General features: G+C 36.0%; 2 protein-coding genes across 2 annotated transcripts in view; both read left to right on the top strand.

Moving 5' to 3' along the window:
* The window catches only part of LOC134751783 (poly(A) polymerase type 3), a 223,334-nt gene extending 211,159 nt beyond the window's left edge, over nucleotides 1-12,175 (top strand). The window contains exon 13 of the mRNA XM_063687272.1: nucleotides 12,160-12,175. Within this exon, the coding sequence (XP_063543342.1) occupies nucleotides 12,160-12,168 (9 nt within the window). The 3' untranslated portion in view covers nucleotides 12,169-12,175. The remainder of the gene's footprint in view (nucleotides 1-12,159) is intronic.
* Nucleotides 7,606-17,306, top strand: part of LOC134751788 (uncharacterized) — a 39,712-nt gene continuing 30,011 nt past the window's right edge. The window contains exon 1 of the mRNA XM_063687278.1: nucleotides 7,606-7,878. Coding sequence (XP_063543348.1) covers nucleotides 7,800-7,878 — 79 coding nt within the window. The 5' untranslated portion in view covers nucleotides 7,606-7,799. The remainder of the gene's footprint in view (nucleotides 7,879-17,306) is intronic.

Consider the following 17,306-nt stretch of genomic DNA (forward strand, 5'->3'; position numbering starts at 1 on the left):
ACGGAACCCTAATAAAAAAGACATTAATGATCATTGATGAATGTTCCTTTTATTAATATTGTTGGTCACAAAACTCAACTTATTATTTCAGATTTCCAAAGGACGAGGAATAGGGGATATTACTGCGATGTTCTGCCACCAGAGTGCAGCACTAGCTTTTTTAGTGCACCGTATCGTAACTTATTCATACTGTACCTTTAACAGGTTTTTGACAAGTTTTCAGGGGACCTACCGGAAAACTCGAATCCGAAATTTCGTTATCTAGCTGCCTCTTTATCGCTCGAATACGCAAGAGCGACAGAGATGTTAGATAACGAAAGTTCGATTTTCTTGTTTCGCGATAGACCCTCAGATTGTGATAGTGGCGCCACCTACGCCGAGTTTCGCGTAATATTCCCTATTATTAAATAAAAAAAAATATTACACGAACGTTTTTTTTTTTCATTTCCTATTTGGTACAGTCAGCTGCAGAGAAAAGGTACCCCACGTCCATACTAATTTACAGAACTTTGTATGCAGGGGGGGTGCCTTTTCTCTGCAGCTGACTGTACATGACTAGAAACTATTCTTAGTCTTTTAGCATTAGAAAAAACGGTAAACCATTTCCACGTGTCTTTTTATTGACAAGTTTTTTTATAAATATAGCAATATTTTACTTATGAAAGCAAAAGTATGTAAATGATCGTATATTATATTTGTTGTGACTTATTTTCAAAGTGTTTTTCGATAAAACGACACGTTAAGATCGCTCGCCTTCTTTCTAATGATAAAAAAACGAGAGGTATAGTTAGACGGTTCTGAGTGGTAGACTGCAAATGAGATAAAAGCTATATTAGGTACATGCATTAATCCTCATATCAGGCGGCTCTTTGATTCCAAGGATTGCATAATTTTTATACTTTTTAATGATTTTTAGAATATGAAAATTATAAAAAGTATAAAAGTTATGCAATCCTTGTATTCCACGCATTTCATTTCATTTCAACGAGCCGCCTGCTACAGATTTCTTGAAATTGCCGCGTTTTTTCAGGTTCAACTTTCATTAGCCAGACTATTATCAATTTGCCAATTTCGTGATTATTCTTTTACACGGCACATAAACTTATGCATAATTTATCGATATAAAAAGTCGACACAGTCACATCCCTAGCAAATTATCAAACTTATGACACCGTACGTAAATGAGAAATAACAAGCATATATGCATCTCTTTTCGGCACATTATCTAATTCGTAAGGAAGTAAAGTACGGGTATACATATTTGCGAAGCATTTTTGCCCGGCTTCTATGCTTTAGTCATTATTCTGAGATAATTTTAAAGAAGTTTGACGTTTAAAATAACACTTGCACAGTCTGGGCTATCACAATGGCTACCAACTCAGCTTGGTCTAACTCTATGACAATATATTTGCATCTCTTTCTTTAACATGTGAAACCACGAAGTGAGATAAATGGTAATAAACAACAAAACTTCGCAGTTTCTTATCGCATTGTATGGTGCTTTTATGAGAGGTATTTTAATTTTACCTTTGTACTGTACCTACCTATAGTTGCTCAAGTAAATCCTGTTAGTAGAAAGGGGCGGCAAATTTAAAAAAATGTAGGCGCGAAAGGGATATCGTCCCATAGAAAATTTGAATTTCGCGCCTTTTTCTACTGACAAGATTTGCTTGACCAACTATAATAATGGTTGCATTGCATAAAGCTCCCTCCACACTCGTGCGCGAGTGCGCGAATCGTCGCGACGAGACGCGACGACGCGAGTATGGAGTCTAGTTCGCTAATCAGCGAAATCGGCTCCACACTCGCGTTCGGCTTCGCGCTGCGTAGTCTGGAGCGGGCTTAATAGTACATTACGATACAAGTGCGAAAAATAGGAAATTCGCAACGAGTGGTGATAAATTAAAATGGTTTTAAATCGACACGAGTTGCGAATTACCTATTCGCACATGTATCGTACAACGTTTTACAGTACGACCCTTTAAATTTTCGGCATAGCTACGTAATGTGTCAATTATCGCACTAGTGCGGTAAAGTAGCACCGGGGCGGCAGAGGCCCATTGGCCCGGGGCGCCAAATATTTAAATACGCCTCTGGTAGCACCATATGTACTGTAAAAAAATTACGTATTTAAGCGTACCTAGCTAAGGACCTGTAATGATTGCATTACCATGCTTACATTAACGAAGTTTTTTCCAATGCTAAAAATAGTTATTTTCACCTCAGAAGCTCGAACAAGCCTACTTTCGTTACTCCCTGGAGTGAGGAAAGTGCGACTTTCCTCACTCCAGGGAGTGAAGAAAGTGTGACATTCCTCACTCCAGGGAGTGAAGAAAGTGCGACTTTCCTCACTACAGGGAGTGAAACAAAGTAGCTTTTTAATTTAGTGCTAATTAACTGCCACTTCATACTTTGATTAATTTTTTTTTCTGAATAAATCTGTGTAATTCGAAATACATTTTAACCTTTAATATGTTCTCAGGTTCTCACTACTGAGGTGATAAATTATGTGTGCAACACGAGAGCAAAGTTATTTTACATCTCGTATTTTTGAGTCCCTCGCTACGCTCAAGATTCTAACTTAGAATCATTCGCTTTCTCGGGACTCAAAATAAACACTCGCAAGAAAAACCAACATTCCTCTCTTGTTGCAGAAATAACTATTGTGTAACAAGAGAGCAGTTAGTTTTTGTTGCAAAAGGTAATTTGAGTTCCGAGCAAGCGATTTTAGAATCTTGAGCGCAGTGAGGAATTGAAAAAAAGAAAAAAAACCGTACTCGTGTGGTACATAATACGCACCAAAGCCCCAAAAATATATCCAACCAGCTTCTGCCACTTTTTTACGATAAAAGCACAACATAATGCGCCTACTTAAATTGAAGGTAGCTCGTACTTTCACACAATACTTACAAAGAAAATTAGTACATTGCAGGCGTGCTCTTAATTTTCGGCCCTGGCGTGCTTTTAAGCCTTTAAAAGGCTGTTGTTGTTGAATTAAAAGCTACAAGGATTTGTTGAACATTATGAGTATTATGGCGGTGTACCTAAAACGGATTGAACAGGACAAAACCTGCAGTTGAAGTCGGTTGAAAAGTTAAAACAACGACAAGCTAGGTACATTTAAGTAATAAATATAGTTACATAACTTTACGAATAATTAAATAGGTATATAATATATATTTACGAGTAATATTATATTCATAATATATATTAGATAAGGTTTTACTAAGGTAAAACTCCAGAATGTCAGGTAATTGCGAAAATCACCAATGATTCCATCACATTACAGTCGACTTCGTGAGCTTATGTAATATTTTGTTGTCTAAACCTACATCTAAGCAGACTATTAAATTGTACCGCTTAATAATCAAATTGTTAAATTGTAGACATTCATTATATTATGTAACTATTATGAGGCCGGCATCATCGCTCAGCGACGAAGGCCTTTTTTCCTAAATAAAGATAAAAAAAGATATTACAATCGACTTTCGGAATAACCCGATTATTTACAGTATTCGATACCCAAATATACCTAACAATTTTTTTCTGTATTGCTAATCAAAACAATAATAAATGTATGTGTGTGGTATGTATGTGTGTGTTGTATGCCCTGCGTTAGACAAGCGATTGTAAAAGTTCCAGACCAATCAGTTGCAGCAGCAGCTATGAACAAAGCATGACTTTTCTTTGTTAGTCGAGTTGATTGCGCGGTGCCATAGATATGTAAACTATATGAACTGTCAATTGGTCTGTGACTGTCTTTATGTTTATACATAACGTCCGCCGTGAGGAAACCTCGATAAGGTTGGAAGGCGATGGCAGTCGCTTTAGTAAAAAATAGTACCTTGTGCCTGGGATCAGGTTGCCAACTGAACACCAGAAAACAAAACTGTAATACTTACCTGTGCCAATTCTTGGAAGTAGTTGTCGAACTACGTACTATTAGCGTTTAGTGGCAAACGTTATATGAACTCGGAATAAACACTAAACATTGTGTAAACAAAACAGGCCCCAATGTGAAGTCCAGACACACTTAAATGTTTTACAAATCTTACTTACTAATCCAGAATGCTAAATCGTAAAGCGGTAAGTAGAGGTAATCGAGTTTAGAGAGAGTCTGACTGCATTAACTAGAAATACTTATATATATTTTTATGATCCTAGTTAGGATTTAGGATGCAAGTTAGGACGACTGAAATAAATAAGGTGTGTGAGAGTTTTACCATGTTTGACCCGGAGCCACACTTACTGCCCATACAGGAGTTTTGTTTATGTATACATGTGAACTTTTTTGACTCAAAAAGTTCACGAAATTTCACTATAACGTAGGCAGAGAGAGTATACATACACGCCTACCCACTTGACCTTTCTTTGTATGTCTCGTCGTGCTGTCTAGTCGTAACATTGTTTCATACACCCACTGAAATTATTCACACTTCTGTAGGTACCAAGTTCTGTAGGAGTCAGCAAAGCGGTTTTTGATGTATGTATATTCAAATTAATTAATTACATTTGTTGTTTAACCCCTCCGAAAGATTCCAAATTGAACCACGAGCGCAGCGATCACGTAAATTGACAGCTGTGTGTGTCTGTTATTCGCTCATTAATATTGTTAAAAGATAGCATTATGTGTGTCACTATGTGAAAGTATGCTAATGAAGAATTATTCTTGAAACGGGTTTAATCATTCTTTAGTTAACACCCGGCAATCCATCGTGGCTATTTGTAAAGTCCAGCTCATATTACTAAAAGCAACTACCGAACAACTTCATGCTATACAAGTATAGTTAATTTTGAAATTGGCGAAATCATAATTTTGATAAAAGCCATTTTTTAAACGAAGAAGTAGGTCTTGTTTTATTTCATAGCCATAATGGCCCATTTATCTAATAAAGCCCGTGAATGTCCTTCATCTTACACTCAGCCAACGGGGCCTGTTTATTATCCTGCTATTATATTATCCTTAACCCATATTTTCAAGTTAGCGTTTAATCTGACAAATGGATTCACACAATAGAAAACAAATTAAGGCCTTCGTGAATAGATATTGATTCGCAGAGTCCAACGCTTGGGCCAAAGAGTAGTATAATCAAAGATTGATATAACTCCGTAATAGATGGATACAGTCTAAGGAAAAAACGTGCCTCGAAAATCACGAAAATTTGATTCTCGATCAGATGGCGCCACTAGTTTTGGCCTACACTCGTATAGAGGGCGTTGACTGTTTCGTTTGTTATTTATAATTTTAACGCATACCAGTGAAAGAACATGGGTCAAAATCATATAAAAATAATTAATGCAAATAAAAAAATCATTTATCCATATTTAAATACATTTTATCGTATTTTTATAAATATTTATTTTTAGCTTTAAAGTGTGTCGACAGATGGCGGTGAATTTACTGGGGTTACTAAATTTACTATGACAGTACCGCTCTAGTATAAGTTACTCTATGGTATAATATATAATATATGGCTTGGGCTAACCGGAGGGCCTACTGCAAGCATTGAAAATCGAAATTTCATTATCTACCTCTGTATCGCTCTGGCTATTTACTATACATATGTATTTAGAGGGCTGAGTTGTAGTTTAGGGGGCTGAGGTAGAGCTATGTTACACCGACACAGATATTGACAATATTAATCATTGTTAAAAATTGCTCTATGGTCAAAAACCATGGAGGAAAGAGTAGAGTACGTTTATAGAGAAATTACCACTCCACTTTTCTCTCAGAGTTCGACTCGCCAATGTTCAGGGAGAAACTGAAATAAAACCTCTGCGATATTTCGCTGAAACGAATTGAGGGATAAACGATAAAATATTTACGTGCTGTTTTAAACGACGATGTGATCCTTGATTTTTGTTAATTAGACTGAGGCGTATGTAGATGTTTTGTTTTCAGTTTGTAGGTGGATTTTCTTTAAGTAAAATGATTTTAAATACATAAAGTAAAAAGTAAGTTTTATAAAGGACAATGTTTCGATCCCATACAGGCATACATGATTGGCCTAAGACCCTTTGACACAATAAAAAAACAATAAAAATTACACAAATATTGGTTTTAGTAAGTACTTACTATCTTTATTGTTATTTTGATAGTGTGCTGCTAGCATTAATAATTTACAGTACGTATGGTGCTACTTTCTCGCACTAGTGCGTAAAAGAGCACTTTTCGTGCATATGTCGAAAGTTTAAACGGCCATATGTACTGTAATAAAACGTTGTACGATACACGTGTATCGTACACGTGCGAAAAGGTAATTCGCAACTCGTGTCGATTTAAAACACTCCCTGTGGTCGTGTTTTAATTTATCGCCACTCGTTTCGAATTTCCTCTTTTCCGCACTTGTATCGTTAATAACTATTGTAATCCAAAAATATTTTTTTGCGATCGGCTCGGCTACGCCGTAGCATGGCGTGGCGTAGCGCGAAGCTTGCTAAAAGTTACAAGCTATAAAAATTCAAATCATTAACTTAAAAAATTACCCTGATTTGACTACATATTTGCGCTTGTGAGTAATGTCCTATCATTTTCAGATTTTGTAAGTTCGAATGACTCCCCAAGTCCCCAGATCTAATCAGGAGCAGCTGGTTGCTATTCCAGAGAAATGAAACCGTACTGATAAATATTTTGAAATGAAAGTTATTTGTTGCATAGTTCGTCCCATTGCTTTTACACATTTATTTATTTGAATTTTTATTCAGGCAACAAGGCCCATATTACAAATACCTACCTGATAATTATGGCCGAGAGGGATCGGACTTTACCCACGTTGGCCCAGAGAGAGTTGGGAATTTCACGTATTAAGGATGACTCACGTTAGACCGGGCCGTGTCCGGGCCGGAGCTTCCGGCGCTTACTTTTCTATGACATGACAGGTGATCACGTGATGCTTTCCATAGAAAACGAAGCGCCGGAAGCTCCGGCCCGGTCACGGCCCGGTCTAATGTGAGTCATCCTTAACATTGAATTTCTTTGCAGATGTAGGACATTGTAGGTACGCTTCCTAAAGATATATTCTTTAAACGAAAGCTAATAATAATATATGTAATAGTAAATTCTGCAGATATATCAATCCCGAAGACCCAATAATTATGGTTTAAAGTTACCCATCTTATAAGTACAAGAGAAAAGCAGAATGAGTTACTTGAAGGAAAATCAATTAAAATAAATAAACTAAACAATCGGGTACGAACCAAATAAAGTTCAACGGTTTAATTCAATAAGTGGCCTCCATTTTATCTAGTTAAATCGTTTGTAAGACGCGTAAATATAAATTATCAGCCGTAACAATCTTTGCTATAAACCTGTAATAGAAAGCAACAGGCGACTTGTATAGCAGGAGGCATGTATAGCTGAAAATAATCGCCATGACATGCAAAACTATAGGTACCATTATAGGTACACCCGTTTACCCCGTCAACGTAAAACATGCCGAACGACAAACCACCTAATTATAGATTGACGATAACCTAAATATAACAAATGAATGAAATTCATTCATGAAAAATATGGCCGCTGCTTAAAATGGCCATAAAACTAAATGATACCAATGCCGCGCATTCAAGGCGACACAAAACGCATGCGTGTAAGAATTGATTTCCCAAAATGACGTCACAAAATGGTCGACGCGGTCGCTCAGTATAAAAACTAAAAATTAAGGCAAAGGTTGGTTGTCCAAACTGCTGATTCTGCCAGAAATTGTTTCATTCGCGTCGAGGCATCGCGGTGGCTTGTTCGATTAAATGCTACTTACTTGATTTGTGTACACAGTGACTGGTAGCTAAGGAGACTCGAGATGGTTTACCCTGTTGTACTTAAGTTTACGAAAATGTTGGAGTCTACGTGTCCCGTTTTACTGAAATTAATGTGTTTATGTAAGTACTGTTGATAATTACTGTGCGCATTTGTTTTTGTTTGGTTTTAGTAAAGTGATTGTTATTTTGTTAAAATGCTTTTTGATTTTAAAAATATTTAGCGGTGTCTTCTTACTAAAACTATAACATCCTACAATATTTAACATTACAATCATTTTAAAAACAAAAACATTTTAAAGAAAATTGTACGTTACGAGTTATCACTCACCGAGACACAGAATGAGAATAAAATTAAATATTATTTTTGTACGCTAATTACAGAATTATTTATTACAGTAAATTAATTATTGGTTATTTTTTTAAATTGTTAATTTTAAAAATGCTATGCTATTTCAATGCTAATTTATTTTTAATTGTTGTGGCACATTCGTCAAAATAAAAAAAATAAAACCAAACTTTAATTCTAGTTAGTTACTTAAGATACAAATGACCTGAAAGCTTTACATGAAAAAAAAGAAACAATTCTACATTTTATTTCCTTTCATTTTCCAAATATTTTCATAAAATGCATAGGTACATTGTAATATTTAAACCTCACTTCAATTTGTTCCAATATGATGTTCAATTTGTTGATATAATTTTGTTAAATATTATATCTAATATCTATCCATAAGTCTAGCAACTGGCCCTGACCTTTCTCTAAAAAAATATTATTTTACACTACGTTACGTTATTTTACACGCGTCCATGACAACAAATTTTAAACTAGACATTTTTTACCAATGAATTTTTACAAAAAACGTAGATATAAGTACATAACGAGTATAACGAGTCGTTATAATAATAATATAAAAAATAAATACTGGTTACTCCAGTTTGGCGCATTTATAGTATATGTGTAACTGTGTAACTGTATTATATATATATTTTTTTTTTAATCTGGTTTTTATGGAGGCTTTGGACACTCTAGGTGAACATGTCAGCCTCATAACTGTATTATATGAATAAATTCATTAATAAAAAAAAAAAAAATTTTATAGGACATTCTTACACAGATTGACTAAGTCCCACGGTAAGCTCAAGGAGGCTTGTGTTATGGGTACTCAGACAACGATATATATAAATATAATATATAAATACTTAAATACATAGAAAACACCCATGACTCAGGAACAAATATCTGTGCTCATCACACAAAATAAATGCCCTTACCGGGATTCGAACCCAGGACCATCGGCTTTACAGGCAGGGTCACTACCCACTAGGCCAGACCGGTCGTCAACCACATATACCTATATAAGTACATAACGAGTATTGTTGTAACGAAGCCGATGGTTCTGGGTTCACATCCCGGTAGGGGCATTTATTTGTGTGACACGGATATTTGTTCCTGAGTCATGGGTGTTTTCGATGTTTTTAAATATTTATACATATATATTTATGTAGTACTCATATCAATATCTAAGACCCACAACACAAGCCTTATTGAGCTTACTGTGTTAGTCAATTTGTGTAATAATGTCATTTTTTTTGTAGTATGTATATTTTCATGTTTTTCTGTTTAATATATTACATAGGTCACTATTAAAACTCGTATTAACACGCATGACGTATTTGCCGTCGTCTAATTGCAATTATTTACAAGAGAAAGCGTATAAAATAAGCCCCAGTACGTCATGTCAAGGTCCTGGCCTTCCTATCTTGCCTGCATTTTGACCTTATTGCGCTCCCGCGGTACTGCAAAAACAAATCAATACCTGTAGGATGTAGGGCGCTGGTGGCCTAGTGAGTGTGGGACTTGCAATCCGGAGGTCTCGGGTTCAAACCTCGGATCATACCAGTGAAGGAATTTCTTTTCGCTGAAGGAAAACATCGTGAGGAAACCGCCAAGAGCCCCAAATTTCGATGGTGGTGAAAAAACACCTCAATAGAGTAAGTAGTACTACAAAAATTGCATATGAAGAAATATCGACATTATTGGCTTAAATTGAAGCGTGCTTAAATTCTCGACCTTTGTGTAAAATGGACGAAACATTAGCAACGTTAAATCCACTAACTCCTGGTCATTTTATAATTAATAATAAAGCCATTTATTCAGAACAATATAAATTACAGTTGAATATTTTATAATTATAAATATTATAATATATTATCTCAGTTCGGTGTGCCGTAAGGCATAGGCCTCCTCCAACTGTCTCCATTGTGGGCTCTGTCTGCAGCAACCCTCATCCAATATCCATTTTATAATTGGCGAACCCTTAATCAACGTTCCTGAGATAAACTATGAAGAAAGAAATGTGAATTTGCTTACTAGATGGCAGTTCATACAAAATAGAATGCAAGATTTCTGGCGTATAGGTGGAAAGTGGAGTATCTTAACACTTTACAACAACGATATAAGTGGCAATAGTGGCATGAGTGGCATGACACTGTGAAGTCTCCCTGTATTGTTATTGTCAAAGAAGGTGATATGCCTCCAGCCAAATGGCTATTGGGTAAAATCATAAAATCAAAAAGGATATAATAAGATAGAGCGGTACTGTCATAGTAAATTTTCTAACCACTGTAAATTCACTGCCATCTGAAAAAAAAAAACAAAAACAAAAGATTTATAAAAATACGTTAATAGTTATTTGTGCAACAAGAGAGGAAAGTTGGTTTTTCATGCGAGTGTTTATTTTGAGTCCCGAGAAAGCGAAAGATTCTATAATTGAATCACGAGCGAAGCGAGTGATTCTAAGGTAGAATCTTGAGCGTAGCGAGGGACTCAAAAACACGAGATGTAAAACAACTTTGCTCTCGTGTTGCACACATAATTTTTCACCTCAGTAGTGAGAACATATTAACGGTTAAAATGTATTTCGAATTACACAGATTACACAGTTATTTGTCTTGATACTTCATTTTTGTATCGCAAGTGTGATGAAAAACATTGTGTGTAACTCGGGGCGTAATAATATTGCAAACTCGAGTCTATAATAAATCGCTCCGGTAAGCCGTCGCGATTTAACTATACTCTCGTTTGCAATATGTAACTTACGCCCCATGTTGCACAATGTAATATTACGAGTATATTTCGTTAGATTAGGATTGTGACAACAGTTGCTATTTATGTTAATGTTTTTTTTGGTTACAGCCAAACCCATCTTAGTATAAAACATAGAGTACCTAACTTATACTAGAGCGGTACTGTCATAGTAAATTTTGTAACCCCAGTAAATTCACTGCCATCTGTCGACACACTTTAAAACTAAAAATGAAGATTTATAAAAATAGGATAAAATGTATTTAAATATGGATAAATGTTTTTTTTTTATTCGCATTAATTATTTTTATGATTTTGACCCATGTTCTTTCACTGATATGCGTTAAAATTGTTAAATAACAAACGAAACCGTCAACGCCATCTATACGACAGTAGGCCAAAGCTAGTAGCGCCCTCTGAACGAGAATCAAATTTTCTTGATTTTCGAGGCACGTTTTTTCCTTAGACTGTATCCATCTATTACGGAGTTATATCTATCTTTGGTATAAAATAAAAATTTTGGTGGGCGGTATGTTCAGCCTCTTTGCACTTATATGTCAAATGTACTCTTTGGTTTTTTGATGAAATATAAACATATCAGTCATTAAAGTCGTGTTATAATAAAACTACGATTTCTTAAAAAAATATAATTATTCACAATATATAGATTAAACAGGCGCCAAGCATCATTTCATCCCTTTGTTAACAATCTTCTATGCTAATAGCTTCAGCGTATTGTGACAGAAGGGTAGCTACGGAACCCTACACTGAGCATGGCCCGACATGCCCTTGGCCGGTTTTATTTATTCTATTGTTACTGACAAAACTTGTTTGCCAGACTGAACGCTATAACATACCTACAGTTTTACCTCTGAAACACGGGGCCAGATAGGTAAACTAAGTAAAAAGTAAAAACAATAGTTGCCGGCGAAGTTACAAAACCGCGTCTCAACTTCGCCTATATCGGACCGAAATTAAACAAGTTTAGATACGAGTAAAATAACTACGATAGGTTATATAAAGTTTACTAGGTACTGTATTTTTACTAAAACACTAAGTTTAGACGTTTAGCCTCCACCTTTATTAGACTCTGTTACCTACCTAGGTAATGGTCTAATAAACTTTTAAGCACATAATTCTTTCAGTAGATATAACACTAAATTCAGAGGTAGAGACTTCTTCTCTTTCTGTCAGACATGTCGTTTTTGCAGTAATATAAGGTAATATAGATATATCTTTCACGCTCGCACGAGTGCTAGAAGGTTCTCTGAGAAACAGTACAGGTTTTAAAAGGCTTGGCAATTCGCATGTGACACCCTGTGTGACGCAAGCGCCCGTATACAGCAAATACTATCTCGCGGTTGCTCGCGGTATATGCAGTTGGCCACGGAAGTAGTATACAAAAATAAAGCTACTATTATTGAGTCCAAAGTTACATTTGAAAACAGCTTTCCGCTTTTCCGTATAAAAGGGAAACTTTCATTTGTGTGCCAGTTCCCTGCCAGCTGTATTCGTACTTCAAAAATATGTACTTGACTTGATATTTATTGATTTAACATTACTTGAGGTGTAATGTATTTCGTTTATTCGGTTTTGCAGTCTTAGAGCGAACGAGTATGGGCGGTATAGAAAGGACGACAATCTCTTATGGCAGAACTGTTGCAAAAGTGACCAGCTTTCAGCTGTAAATAATAGTTCCTAATCATTCCGGTGGCGCTAGGTAGCGTCTGGGACCAAAGAGTATTGTAATATATAGGAGACTCTATGACATGAACCATAGAGGTATAATAATGTAGAAATGAAATGGGAGAGGGGCAACCAATAACCCGACCAAATTACGTAGGTTGTTTTTGGTATGTTGTCAGGAATGTTAAAACGTGTTTTTAATTTTGTCGCAATGCGTATGTTCTGTCCCTCACGGTCGCACGGGCGCACATCTATATAAAATACTAGGTATATGGTCTAGGTCAGGGGTCACAAACTAGTTTCTTCAGGGGTCCGGCCTGATTTTTCTTCAAATAAAATGACCATTGCGTCCGTTTTTCCTTGAGTTTATTAAATAAGGAAAATCATTAAATAGGTTGGCGGTCCGGATGCGGACAGCGGTCCGCCATTTGGTGACCCCTGGCGCCACCATACACCGAAGTACCTAGCTTCGGTGTATGGTGGCGCCGCCTGTTTACTGGTTTTTGATGGACACTTTTTATATACATATAGAGATTTTCCTCCTTTTACTTCTTACCCACGAGCGTCGGCGCCTTGTCAACTCTATGGCTGCTGCTCGACACAACGTTGGCGCAACTGCGCAGCGACGCCATTTTCCATAGCGTTGACTAAACGTCGACGCTTAAAAAAAATGCTAGTGTCGGGTCTCTCTTAGCCGCCCTAGGCCCTGTAGTAAGCACTAGCTGCCCCTGTCTCAGCACCCATCATACACGGTGTAACATGAGGATACCGAATAATTTTAACAGCGTATTCCTGATCATATTTAAAGACTAAAATGTCCTATAAACTTTTCTGTGATTTGTCTAGTTTCAGGGTTAATACCAATTGAAAAAAAGCATGTTTTTATTGTTACATAGTGCAAAACGCATTTTTGATGTCGATGTTGCCACTGTGGGACGTAGTCTAAGTAACCTTATTGATAGATGTCAAAAAGTGACAAGTAACACTTTGTAAAACTACGTTTTACGAAAAAAAAAGTAAAAGTCCATTTTAAGTGACAAGTATACCAATAATATTTACATGTACAAATACATCTGAAAAATCGAAAAAAAAAACAAATTTTTTTTTGCGAATTTGACCTAAACATTACATTTTTTTCCTTCTTTTTGGCCTCAGAAAAGCGTGGTTAAAATCTTTCGGGTTCCTCGTGAACACCTTGTATAGACTGCTGCTCCTAATTGGCCGCCTTAGGCCCGGGCTACTGGGCCTTATGCTAGCCACACACGTAACAAGTTTGTACTTGCACAAGTATACTGTTACGTGTGTTGGAAGATACTTGCGCAAATTTTGGACTTGTACAAGTTTTGAAGTAAATCCGCCACTGCTGAAAGCACGCTTGAAACGTGAAGGCTTGAGAAGTAAACAATGCCATTAAATAGATAACTGAAAATCGTGATAAGTAATGAGTTACGTTGTTAAAAGTCGTTACATAGACGTGAATGTTAGATTATTGACTGTCGGTTTGAATAATAAATTGATTACCTAGGTTATTGTTACAACAATTACCAGTCAAGTTATTGACCCATTTCTGTGGGAGAAGCAGGCGGCCGACCGCCCTGTATGGAGATCTTTTGTCATTAAACAAACTGATGACTGAATCCTGTCGACTTATGGAACAAGTTAGACAATTAGACTGCAAATTTTACTTTTGAACGCGAACTGTAAATATTTATCTCAATTTGGCAAATTTATTTCCGGGTAGTAGATATAGTATGAATTATCTCAGATGATTTTTTCGGGATCGGCTCCTAATTTGTTAAACAAAAGCCTTTGTTTATTTTAAGAGCGGTCTTCAGCACGTGCCAAAGCAACCATGTCATTTAAAAAGCAACTATCGTGATAGTAATAATAAGCCTCTTTATTTCCATACTGATTAACTTATTTACATAAATATTAGCTTGCTTAACTTAATTCCTAAGATTTACATACTGATTATTAAATTGTAATCTAATCATGAATAATTATAATTAATTTCAAAAAATCCATTTTCTATATTTATAATATTTTTAAATTAAGTTATTCTACTAATACAATAATTATTATTAAGTATCATATATTCCATATTTGAATTTTGTAAAAATATTGTTGCAATTAATTGATAAAATTATTAAATATTCAATATTGACCCCTCAACGGGTAAAGGCCTCCTCAATTTTGCTCCACGCCTGTCTATCCTGTGCTTTTGTGATCCGGTCCTTGCCGGCTTTTCTTATAATTTCATCGACCCATTTTTCGCTCGGTTTGCCTCTTTTTCTTTTGTTTGCAGGTCCTTGCCAAGTAGTTACTTTCTAAGTCCATTTTTCTTCGTCCATGCGTGCTATATGGCCCGCCCATTACCATTTTAGTTTTTGAGAATGTCCCAAAGCATCTATTATTTTGGTTATTTTTCTTATTTCAGTGTTTCTTTTTTATGTTTTAATTTTATATTTATGCATTTTTATTGGCAGCTCATTCAGAGAACCATCAGGGTGGTCTTTTCTTTGGAGATAACAAAACGTGTTATCACCGAATGGGCTGTTTCATGAATTTGAACCATATAAATATAATGGTAAATTTGGTTTTTAAACTTTTTCCCGTTACTTATGCCGGGGCTATTAGCAGTAAGCAGTGTAACCACTGCATAAAGGTAATAATACCTTTTGTTTAACAGATTAGGGCCCGAGCCCGAAAAAAATCATCTGAGATAATTCATACTATACTTTTGGCGAGTTGTTTCATCCGCTACTTTTGATGCTGACTGTAGGTGTTTATTCCTTCAAGTTGATTAGCCAAAATGAAAAACGAAATACTATGATATCAAATCAGGTTGGGATTTTTAAATATCGAATGCGCTCCTAGCTGTAACGTGGCGTAGCAGTTCAATATTGGTTTTCTACCCGAGATTATATAAACGATATGTTTTTGTTATGAAAATCTGCGCTGCCAGGGAAAATTGTATTTAAAATGAAAGTTTTGTTTATTGGAACACGATCACGATAGGTAGGCAAAGTTATTTATCGTTGTCGTAATGTTGTTGTCTGGTCAATGGTGGTGGGTGAGCGGGAAACTGGACGTTTTAGGGGGCATATCAAACATTAGTAGGCAATTAGGCATCACTGGTCTGGAACAAAACTCCTCCTCCTTGCTTCGTTCTCCTCAGTACTGAGGGTGCTCAGAGGAACAAAACTAGAGACAGCTAAACTAGAGACGCCTCGAGTAGTGGTTTTGGCCGAATACCGAATATTCGGCCCCACTCTCGGCCGAAGCGCCATGCGAACATTTTGAGTCACAATTATTGTGAAAATTGTTTCCCAATAAAGCACAACGTTTGCTAAGATATATTTTTTGTTGAACAGAGTAATGAATGTAGTTAGAGTAAATCATATCAGCCCCTGATAAAATTAAAATATGTTGTGTAAAATAAGGTCTTCGTATTTAACAACTTTCCAAGAATAGGTACATTTTAAATAGCTAGTTTTTGGTTATTTTTATTGTCATTTTTTTTAGGTAGATGCAACAGATATTCGGTATTCGGCCGAATAGTTGGCAACATTCGAAGGGCGAATATTCGGCAAAGTGGCCGAATAGGCCGAATACCGAATGTTTGTGGCATTTCTAGTTAAAACCTATGCTGGCGCCATCTATAAAAACCTTTGACAGTTGCCAACCCCACTGACAGCTTGTCGTAAGCGGGCTAACCTCTAATTTTAGGTTAGGTACGAATCTAGCTTATAAAATTTTGAAGTCGGTTAATAATAGTTTTTGATATTAGGTACCTAGGGTACGAATCTAGTTTATTAAATTTTGAATTCGGTTAAAAATAGTCTCACTCAATGTTGTTTAATGTGTATTTCGGCCCGGCCAATATTATCTAAAATCGGAACGATCTAAGTTCAGCTGCATTAATTATTTAAGTCGTTCAGAGAGAAATAATAGTTAGGTGGATTTTATGTAAAACACTGGGGTATATTACATAAAATCTATCATCATTCCACGCAAACGAAGTCGCGGGCTAAAACTAAGTAGTACTTAGCGCAATCGGATTGTGACCGCAGATTGTAATTGGCATTGTGCCATAGGTACGCAATGCCACGAAATTAAAAACACGTTTTAACATACCTAACAACATACCAAAAACAACCTACGTAATTCGGTCGGATTCATTGTTGCCCATCAAATGCCCATCAAGCTATGGTTACGTCATTGTTACCTATTATCAAAGATAGATATAACTCCGTAATAGATGGATACAGTCTAAGGAAAAAACGTGCCTCGAAAATCAAGAAAATTTGATTCTCGTTCAGAGGGCGCTACTAGTTTTGGCCTACAGTCGTATAGATGGCGTTGACGGTTTCGTTTGTTATGTAACAATTTTAACGCATATCAGTGAAAGAACATGGGTCAAAATCATAAAAATAATTAATGCAAATAAAAAAAATCATTTATCTATATTTAAATACATTCTATCATATTTATATAAATCTTTATTTTTAGTTAGATGGCAGTGAATTTACTGGGGTTACAAAATTTACTATGACAGTACCGCTCTAGTATAAGTTACTCTATGCTATTATACTTACTCTTTGGTTACGTCTACTGTTTTGACGTGACACTTAGGACTTTTTCGAAGTAGGCAGAATATCGTTATCTCATTCTAGCAAATAGCTTTGTCCCTACTTACGTAAGTAAAACTTACGAGTGTAATCCTGGCCTTAGAATAGAGGTCAAATTTCTTGTTATTCTGAGATGTTCGAAATTT

Source organism: Cydia strobilella, chromosome 23 (genome assembly GCF_947568885.1).
Source record: "Cydia strobilella chromosome 23, ilCydStro3.1, whole genome shotgun sequence".
Classification (NCBI taxonomy): Eukaryota; Metazoa; Arthropoda; class Insecta; order Lepidoptera; family Tortricidae; genus Cydia; species Cydia strobilella.